The sequence below is a fragment of the Ostrea edulis genome, chromosome 9 (assembly GCF_947568905.1).
Source record: "Ostrea edulis chromosome 9, xbOstEdul1.1, whole genome shotgun sequence".
NCBI lineage: Eukaryota > Metazoa > Mollusca > Bivalvia > Ostreida > Ostreidae > Ostrea > Ostrea edulis.
The window spans coordinates 73490073-73500251 of NC_079172.1; the positions used below are offsets into that span (position 1 = coordinate 73490073).

Sequence of the window (10179 nt, forward strand, 5' to 3'; positions counted from 1 at the left end):
TTTATCGTTCCACACCTGCCGTGACACGGGACTTCAGTTTTTGCGGTCTCATCCGAAGGTCACACCCCCCCCCCCATTTAGTCGCCTTCTACGACAAGCAAGGGGCACTGAGGACCTATTCTAACCCGGATCCCCACGGGACTTTATGGAAGAAGTGGCGCACAAGTTGCATACAAATTTTACAGTCACGTCAATAATGGTCTTCCAATAGAACCCTCGTAACACGTCACTGGTGTCTGATGATCACGTGTTTTCCCGACACACGTACCTCAACCTTGTGATAAAGGTCAGTGTTATATTGCATTTCGTTAGTGCCAGTTTATTTGGGCTTAATGTGAAATGTAGATTGGAACTGGACCTTTTAAGTGTCAATATAAGTTTTTCTCAGTGTTTCACCCTCTTCACGCCTACTAATCGATCAATTGCATAGCAAGAGATTATGTATAGAAATCAAAAGAGATTATACTTCCTGATTTATTTTCACACTGATATCTGTATAATAATAAACTGTATAATGACGGTGATATTTTTCCAGTGGAATTGCTGATAGAAATTGTCTAACTATTACATAAAAACAAAGGCGAGTCTACCTAACGGGAGAGTTACAGGTACATCACAATTATAACTACCTCTATGTGCATTAAAATAATCATTAATGAATGTTCCTGTGAATACAACACTGACATGAATTTGTGAAATAAATCATCACGTTTCATCTCGTATCCTATATCATATGTGTTTTGTTAAAGTGGAATGAATGATTTGACCTGATTCAGGTTTGGTAATGTTAGTCTTTGAATGACTATTGAAATGTGATTTCGTGGTCAAAAGATAGAGTTGATTATTTTCCTACTCCGTCCAGTCCGAAGCTTTTTATGTTGCAGTTCACTATTGCATATTTCAAATCTGCATCTCATCTCGTTGCCTATTTACGATGATCAGTTTCCAGATTTTCTCACTTAGGCATAAAGTAATATTCACTTTAGAATATGATCTCCTAAAATCATGTAAACGTAATCAAAAATCAAAAGTTATTTTTGTTTGACAATGGTGGAACTTCCGTCACTCTCACTGTGTTGTATCGCGGCCTATGTTTTATAGTTTGTGGAGACAGAGAGGGCATGAATCTCTCACGTATATCCATTTCTTTAGACACGTCTCATGAAAGAGATGTCCACAGGGGGTGATTTTAGCAGACGACATTTGCCGAATACATATAGAGCACACATCGTCGCAGTTCCGAATTTGTTCATTTGTTGCAGTTTCTAAAGCATTCAACTTCTTAAATGCGTCTCTTCTTAGCACAACAATTCTCGAGCCACTTTTCAATCTCTTCCATACGTTTTCATAGCAATGTATCATAAAAAATGGAATTTGGATCCAGCTAAATGCACCATTTGTAATAAACCATATTCCCCCGCAAGCCGAAATGAGAGATCCTACAAAATCCAGAAACCGTACTGTGGATCGTATATAAAAGATTATGTCATCTAAGTTCTCCAGAGAGTGCGAGCAAACGCCATCATACACAAACAATAAATAAATCACAATGGAAGCCATTATCTGGAGACAAGTGGAAAAACCAATGATAATCAATGGTACGTTATCGTATTGTTGAAGTTTGTATATTATGTACATTGTAAATACCAGGAAAGACATATACAACGTGAGGCCTCGGAAGTGTTTGAATGGTTTTGATGTTGGCATTGCACTAAATGTTTGAATTGCTGGATCGACCATTTCATACGTGCAACTAATAAAACCTAATGTAAAGTACATTGATATAGTTTTAAATACGGCGCCTTTTAGTATAAACTCATTCCAAGAATTTGATGGTCTAAGGATCCCTGCAGATACACACATCACAAAGACAAAAACACCAAGCATAACATCTGAAATATCACTGACAATGCCTGTGCTTTTCCATCCATAAAGGTAAAGGCTAACTAGCCGAGAAAGATAATGGGACAAATACGAAGTGGCGACACACATCGAAACGAGTCCTACGTAAGTCTTGCAACATTGCCCAGCAATGACAAACAGAAATGTTGTAGCATCCAGCTTCGACAAGGGTACCACGTTTACACCGGAAGTCTGTGCGGTATAGTAATAGAGTTTGTAAGCAAACGAGACAAAATAAAACAACAAAAGCTGTTGTGTAAGGTGAATAGAATCGCCAATTGATTTTATGACAGGGAAGACGCCAAACATATTCACTAAATAGATCCATGTAGTAACCTGTTTCTTAATTTTGTCAACACCAGTGATGAACATGTTTATGGCTTGGTATATTAAGTAATAACACACAAGTCCATCTGCCAGGTGAAACGAACATCCGGTGATTGTAGCAGGGAGTTCAAGAAACCTCGTGATTAGTGGTAAGTGGTACGCACTTAAAACATACGGTTTCCATGTCTTCTCTTTAAATAGATGAAAAGCTAACAGCTCTGCAAGACCAAACATAATGAAATAGCCAAATATTATGTTGTCATTGTTGTGTAGATGATTTCTGCTTTTGTCGATCAAATAGCGGGTGGAGGAGTGCATCATGAACATGAGGGCAGCACCACATAAGTACTTGTACACGGAGAACAGATGATCCTGTGGAAGAAGTATGGCTGCCATTGATGCAACTAGCACTGAAAAGGTAAATAAAATATTTCAACCTCTACACAAAATGTGAAGGTAATGAATAGTGATTAATCTCACAACTCTTATAAGCAATACAAAATAAAGAATTGGGTAAATACGGAACACTGGATAGAACAGAGGTGGGAACAGTTGCCTAGGAGTAGTAGTCATCTCCTATTGGCCCGTCACACCCGTCGTGAGCCTTATATCTCGATTAGGTAAACAAAGTTATCCGTTGTCAACTTCAGTGTAAATGTCGGGTACCATTGTATATATCACAATAGAATACATAATTGATATACATAATGATTAATAGCGCCGTCATGCTCTATGTGTAGCGTTACTATGGTAGTGTAGTATGCATGTTTGACTTCCAAAATACGTCATTCTGAAAATAGATACATTATGGCGGGTGTGAACAGTCAATAGGGAGTGTTTACTCCACTTGGGCACCTCATCCCACCTCTGGTATGTCCAGGGGTTCGTGTTTTTCCTACTCTTAATTTTGCATTCTTTAAAGGATTTATGAGAATAATCACTGTTCGTTATCTTAACTTATTCATAGAACAACTAGTATTATCGTATTTATTTTGACATCTTTGGTGAGTCTTATACTTCAGCGCAAACTGTTTTTTATATACAAGCTCACGTGTAGCAATGTCGCTCGTTTTTAGATCGCAATGCAACAATACGCTTTAGACAGTTAATGTTTGTCCGATCGATCAATCAATCAATCGATATACTTAGCATCAACTAAAAATAACGTTTTTGCATTCGTTTTCTTCCGTGACGTTACAGGTAAATACTGGTCTCAGCCGTTTTATTTAAAATCGCGTGGTAAAAATTTTTCCTTCTTCCTTTTTTGTACTAAATGACGTTACTGAGAAAATAAAGCATTTGCATCTTTCATTTTCGATTTATTTCTAAATTGAATAATTTTTATTAATTCTAAACACTATCTAAACTCCTAAAAATGACCACGACTTATTCATTAAATATCTTATCACTATATATTGCAATGCAAAGCAACCAATAATATTTTCAGATATTATTTTCAGAAAATAAAGGTCATAAAAATCTAAAAACTCTAAGAAAGTTAAATTACCCGTGATAGAAATTGGATGATTAAACATTTCTTATAACCCCCACTTCCATAGTAAAAAACATATATGACATTAGCATTCTCACGTCTTTTAAGGGATAAGCTTGTACTGGTTGAATTAAGCAGATATGACACCACCTACCTGTAGACACAATAAAAGATTGATAAAAAGTTTCCTCTAAGCATATCTCGATTAAAAAGAAGGCTGGTTGTCTCAAAACGATGGCCAGTCCCATTAGAAAATGACTGTAGATAGACAACACAGGCATCGTCTTAACCTAAACCTCAATATCACAATTCGAAGTCTTTATACTAGTTTTCAGAAGTGCACGTGCTGTCTTCAGGGGTATATGAATATTGATCCTACTTTCGGTTTAGAATTTTCAATCTGTAACGAAATTATCACTAGACATGTAATTTAATATCAACATATATTACACATAAGGAAATATATCTCATACACACATTTAGTAGTATGGGAAGTTAATTGAGTAATACAAACAGGTAATATCTCGTTACACTACATTCTTCTGGATGTTTAAATACAGTGCCCTGTATGCCAATCTAGCCGGAGAGTTTTTTGTTGTTTTACGCAAATGTTGTTGGACACACAACTGCACATATGGATGTGCACATACGTTTGTTATTTCTAGAAATATAATGATATATTTCTTACTGATCTAAAATAAAGTACTCTCCCAAACAAGGAAATACACGTGATCATGCACGTGTAGAGTTGAAGTTTCCTGTTCAATCTCAGTTCATCATGGAGGCTTAGGAAAAAAAATCCATAAAAATAAAGGTATATGTATATCCCAAATTATATCCATGTTATTGTACCACAGTAAAGTAAACCTGAAACTGTTTTCAGTTTCTCTTTTCCGTTGGTCTTAAGGTATAATATGATAGTGTATTGTATCAGTGACGTGATGCATACCACTATATACATGTACGGAGAAATGACATGTTCCTTGCATATTATTTTACACATTTCGTATTCACAGAAATCCAAAAAAGGTTATTATGAGACAAACTTTGATCCTGGAACTGACCAAAATAAAGTAACTCAGGTTATAGTAGACGTCTGTCCTGAGTACAGGTTCGTGAGATCTATCTTATTCTAACGTTGTTATGTTATTTTTTAAAATTATGGCGAGAGAAGATCAGCTGCCTAAAAGATGTCTTTTTCATCATCGTTTTTCACTTAAAATGAACGATTTTCGGCAAAAATACGGAACATTAGGGTTGGAAATTGTTCAAGATCTCTGTTTGTCTTCTTTTATCAATGGGTTTAGAAGATTCATGGTAGAAGAGAACCAATCAAAATAATCTGCTCAGGCTGTGGCACAAATTGTGTAGGAGCTGTAGATGAGATAAGAATGGGCTGCAACAATGTTGGATACAAAGTATAATGGATTTTAATGATCCGCATTGATCTCAAATGGGAGGAGTGTGGGAGAGGATGACTGGCATTACCGGAATTTCATGATGTTACAGTTTAGAGGGGTTCTTACCCATAGCGTTCTTTTAACTTTCCCTGGCAGACGTTTGTGCAACCATCAACTCTACGCCGTATTCCGCTCTGTCATCAGTCCCGTTATGTCCATCATTGCTTCTAACCCAGAAAACCACCCGTACCTCTGAGATGTATCATTCGGAAGCAAGGTTATTCATAAATCACAATGGAAACGAGTGCAAGTCTTGACAGTTACATGTACTTTATGGAAGAAGTGGCGCACAAGTTGCATACAGATTTTACAGTCACGTCAAAAATGATCCTGCAAGAGAACCCTCGTAACACGTCACTGGTGTCTGATGATCACGTGTTTTCCTGACACACGTACCTCAACCTTGTGATAAAGGTCAGTGTTATATTGCATTTTGTTAGTGTTAGTTTATCTGGCCTTAATGTGAAATGTAGATTGAAACTGGAACTTTTAAGTGTCAATATAGGTTTTTCTCAGTGTTTCACCCTCTTAGGAACTTATATATGCAAGTCTGACAAGATGACCAAACCTTATATTTGCACAAACCGAGTGCCAAAGTGTCATGATCTAGAATTTTAGATGAAAACGTATATTTAATTGATTCACGGTTTGGATCTGATTTATGTTAACAACAAAGTATTGAGTTATATCCAGTATTCAAATTAATAGTTAATCTCGTTATGTGGGAATAAGTTGCACACAAATACTTAATCCTTCAATAACAAATATCATTCATGATACAATGACACTGTAAGATATAAAAATTTTTTTAAATTGTTTTGATTTACTGTTTAGTTAAGGTCAGTTATCAGGAAAGAGGACAAGAAGAATGAGTTTGCAATATGAGGATGTTTGTACTCAAGGATGAAAAGATGAAGATAACGAACAGTGATTAATCTCATAACTCCCATAAGGAATACAAAATAGAGAGTTGGGCAAACTCAGATCCCTCGATATGCCAGAAGTGGGATCAGGTGCCTAGGAGGAGTAAGCGCTCCCTGTGGACCGATCACATCCGCCTTGAACATTATATCTTGATCAAGTAAACGAAGTAATCCTTAGTTAGAATCAGAATACCAAAAAAACGGCTTTACAATTGGTATGAAACACGTCAGACAGACTTTTTGCAAGGATACCTGTCCATTTTGTTTTTTATAAAGCATTGTTCTAGCTTGACATTTCAGTAAAAGAATGATTAATTGTTTATGGTTTTGCACCGTTTTGTCATTGTTTCAGCCATTTTATGGCGATCGGTAAAATAAAAAATAAAAATGTTCTTTCTCTGAATTTGCAAGTCTGCATCTCTTCATCATTTTCAAGTATAACGATGTTTTTACAATGTGGTTTATTTCTTCATGATAGCACTCCTGGGAATATTTACTAACACGTTGCTTTTTAAAGTATAAAACATTTTATACAATACATGACCCGAGTTTCACTATATCCTAAATTTCTTTATTTGCAGTATTGAATTACTATATGCATAGATGTGATTACAGGAATATCAAAAAAGAGAAGACTTGATCCAAACTTCAGGCTAAGCTGGATGCCAGGCGAAACTGTACGTTAGAATTGGTATTAAATGATTTCTCAATTAAGAGTAGCAATGAGTATTATTGACCTTTTGAAATATTAATAGAATCGTATGATATATTTTAGATAACATCAGCAAGCATAGTCATCTTACAGCAGACCCCTGACATATTGCAGTAAGATTTTAAATTTATGTTAGATACATGCTGTACTATTCAACATCAGATTTAACATAAGATTTTTCTTGGAAGTATCATTCTCTACTGTCCGATATCAGATTCCTGAGAATCTCTTGCAACTTATCTAGGGGTATCATTCTACAATCTCTGATATCAGATCCCCGAGACATGGAATGGGATCTCTTGCAACTTATCTAGGAATATCATTCTGTACTGTCTGATATCAGATCCCTGAGATATGAATGGAATCTCGTAAATAGCAGCTTACTTACTAGAAGGGTGTTATACTATCTCGTATTTTATTCTTGACATATTGTATGGAATCTCATGTCAGTTTATCTTGTAGTAGGATGTTGTACTGTCTGACGTCAGATTGCTTATCTGAATAGTGTTAATGAAAACGTGAGTAGTGTAATCTAATGTGTTGTTGGTGTGTAGGTGGTTTTAACAAAAATATGGGTGGCGGTATGAAAGGTGAAGACAACGAACAGCGTTCAATCTCATAACTCCTATAAGCAATACAAAATAGATAGTTGGGCAAATACGGATCCCTGCACACACCAGAGGCTGGATCAGGTGCTTAGGAGGAGTAAGCATTCCCTGTTGAACGATCACACCCGCCTGTCGTGTGTAGGTAGTGTTATAGATAATTTGGGTGGTGGTCTGTTCGTGGTATTGCATGGGCATGTAGCAATTCATCTGTATGAAGCAATATTTTTAAATGACAAGACGAGTCCATATATATAAGTGAATTAATTCACAATGAAAATAATTTTACATTACGAAGTGAAAGACTAAGAAGTAGTGAACCACGTTATAGAAAAATCATGAGTTATTTCAAAAGAACAAGTTAGAAAATGTGTTGTAAATTGATAACTATTCCATCAAAAATTGCATTGACAAAACCGAACATGATTTTGGTGTTTTAATTCATTATTCATTTCACAGTTAGCATGCACTCATAATGTTACAAATATAATTTGATAATAGAATTCAACAATATATTTTTTTTTAAATATTGAAGGCTATGACTAGGTATTTGATGACAATACTTCTTGAATTATTTTCACACTGATATCTGTATAATAATAAACTGTTTAATGACGGTGATATTTTTCCAGTGGAATTGCTGATAGAAATTGTCTAGCTATTACATAAAAACAAAGGCGAGTCTACCTAACGGGAGAGTTACAGGTACATCACAATTATAACTACCTCTATGTGCATTAAAATAATCATTAATGATTTTTCTGTGAATACAACGCTGACAAGGATTGTAAACAGGAAGTTATATACACATGGATTTGTGAAATAAATTATCACGTTTCATCTCGTATCCTATATAATATATGTTTTGTTACAGTGGAATGAATTATTTGACCTGATTCAGGTTTTGCAATGTTAGTCTTTGATTGACTAATCAAATGCGCTTAAAATGTGATTTCGTGATCAAAAGATGGAGTTGATTATTTTCCTACTCGGTCCAGTCCGAATCTTTTTATGTTGCAGTTCACCACGGCATATTTCAAATCTGCATCTCATCTCGTAGCCTCTTTACGATGATCAGCTTCCAGTTTTTCTCACCAAGGCATAAAGTAATGTTCACTTTAGAATATGATCTCCTAAAATCATGTAAAGGTAATCAAAACTCAAAAGGTATTTTTGTTTGACAAGAGTGGAACTTCCGTCACTCTTACTGTGTTGTATCGGGGCCTATGCTGTATAGTTTGTGGAGACAGAGAGGGCATGAATCTCTCACGTATATCCATTTCTTTAGACATGTCTCATGAAAGAGATGTCCACAGGGGGTGATTTTAGCAGACGACATTTGCCGAATACATATAGAGCACACATCGTCGCAGTTCCGAATTTGTTGATTTGTTGCAGTTTCTAAAACATTCAACTTCTTAAATGCGTCTCTTCTTAGCACAAAAATTCTCGAGCCACTTTTCACTCTCTTCCATACGTTTTCATAGCAATTTAGAATAAAAAATGGAATTTGGATCCAGCTAAATACACCATTTGTAATAAACCATATTCCCCTGCAAGCCAAAATGAGAGATCCTACAAAATCCTGAAACCTCACTGTGGATCGAATATAAAAGATTATGTCATCTAAGTTCTCCATAGAGTGCGAGCAAACGCCATCATACACAAAAAAGAAAAAAATCACAATGGAAGCCATTACCTGGAGAGAAGTGGAAAAACCAATGATAATCAATGGTATGTTATCGTATTGTTGAAGCTTGTATATTATGTACATTGTAAATACCAGGAAAGACATATACAACGTGAGGCCTCGGAAGTGTTTGAATGGTTTTGATGTTGGCATTGAACTAAATGTTTGAATTGCTGGATCGACCATTGCATACGTGCACATAATAAAACCTAATGTAAAGTACATTAATATAGTTTTAAACACGGCGCCTTTTAGTATAAACTCATTCCAAGAATTTGATGGTCTAAGGATCCCTGCAGATACACACATCACAAAAACAAAAACACCAAGCATAACATCTGAAATATCACTGACAATGCCTGTGCTTTTCCATCCATAAAGATAAAGGTTAACTAGCCGAGAAAGATAATGGGACAAATACGAAGTGGCGACACACATCGAAACGAGTCCTGCATACGTCTTGCAACATTGCCCAGCAATGGCGAAGAGAAATGTTGTAGCATCCAGCTTCGACAAGGATACCAAGTTTACACTGGAAGTCTGTGCGGTATAGTGATAGAGTTTGTAAGCAAACGAGACAAAATAAAACATCAAAAGCTGTTGTGGAAGGTGAATAGAATCGGCAATTGATTTTATGACAGGGAAGAAGCCAAAAATGTTGACTAAATAGATCCATGTAGTAACCTGTTTCTTAATTTTGTCAACACCAGTGATGAACATGTTTATGGCTTGGCATATAAAGTAATAACACACAAGTCCATCTGTCAGGTGAAACGAACATCCGGTGATTGAAGCAGGGAGTTCAAGAAACCTCGTGATTAGTGGTAAGTGGTACGCACTTAAAACATATGGTTCCCATGTCTTCTCTTTAAATAGAAGAAAAGCTAACAGCTCTGCAAGACCAAAAATAATGAAATCGCCAAATATTTTGTTGTCGTTGTCTGGATGATTTCTGCTTTTGTCGATCAAATAGCGGGTGGAGGAGTGCATTATGAACATGAAGGCTGCACCAAATAAGTACTTGTACACGGAGAACAGATGATTATGTGGAAGAAGTATGGCTGCCAT

General features: G+C 36.0%; 2 protein-coding genes across 2 annotated transcripts; both read right to left on the reverse strand.

Annotated features, from left to right (window-relative positions):
• Positions 1-460: 460 nt before the first annotated feature.
• LOC130046658 (RING finger protein 145-like) lies at positions 461-4171 on the reverse strand. Its single transcript, XM_056150586.1, has 2 exons — positions 3876-4171; positions 461-2639 (listed from the first exon to the last, which is right to left on the reverse strand). The coding sequence occupies exons 1-2, from the start codon at positions 4000-4002 to the stop codon at positions 1096-1098; spliced, it is 1671 nt and encodes a 556-aa protein (XP_056006561.1). The 5' UTR covers positions 4003-4171; the 3' UTR covers positions 461-1095.
• A 3775-nt stretch (positions 4172-7946) lies between these two features.
• On the reverse strand, positions 7947-10179 carry LOC130050619 (RING finger protein 145-like). Its single transcript, XM_056150870.1, has one exon. It carries the CDS (start codon positions 10177-10179, stop codon positions 8626-8628), a length of 1554 nt encoding a protein of 517 aa, XP_056006845.1. The 3' UTR covers positions 7947-8625.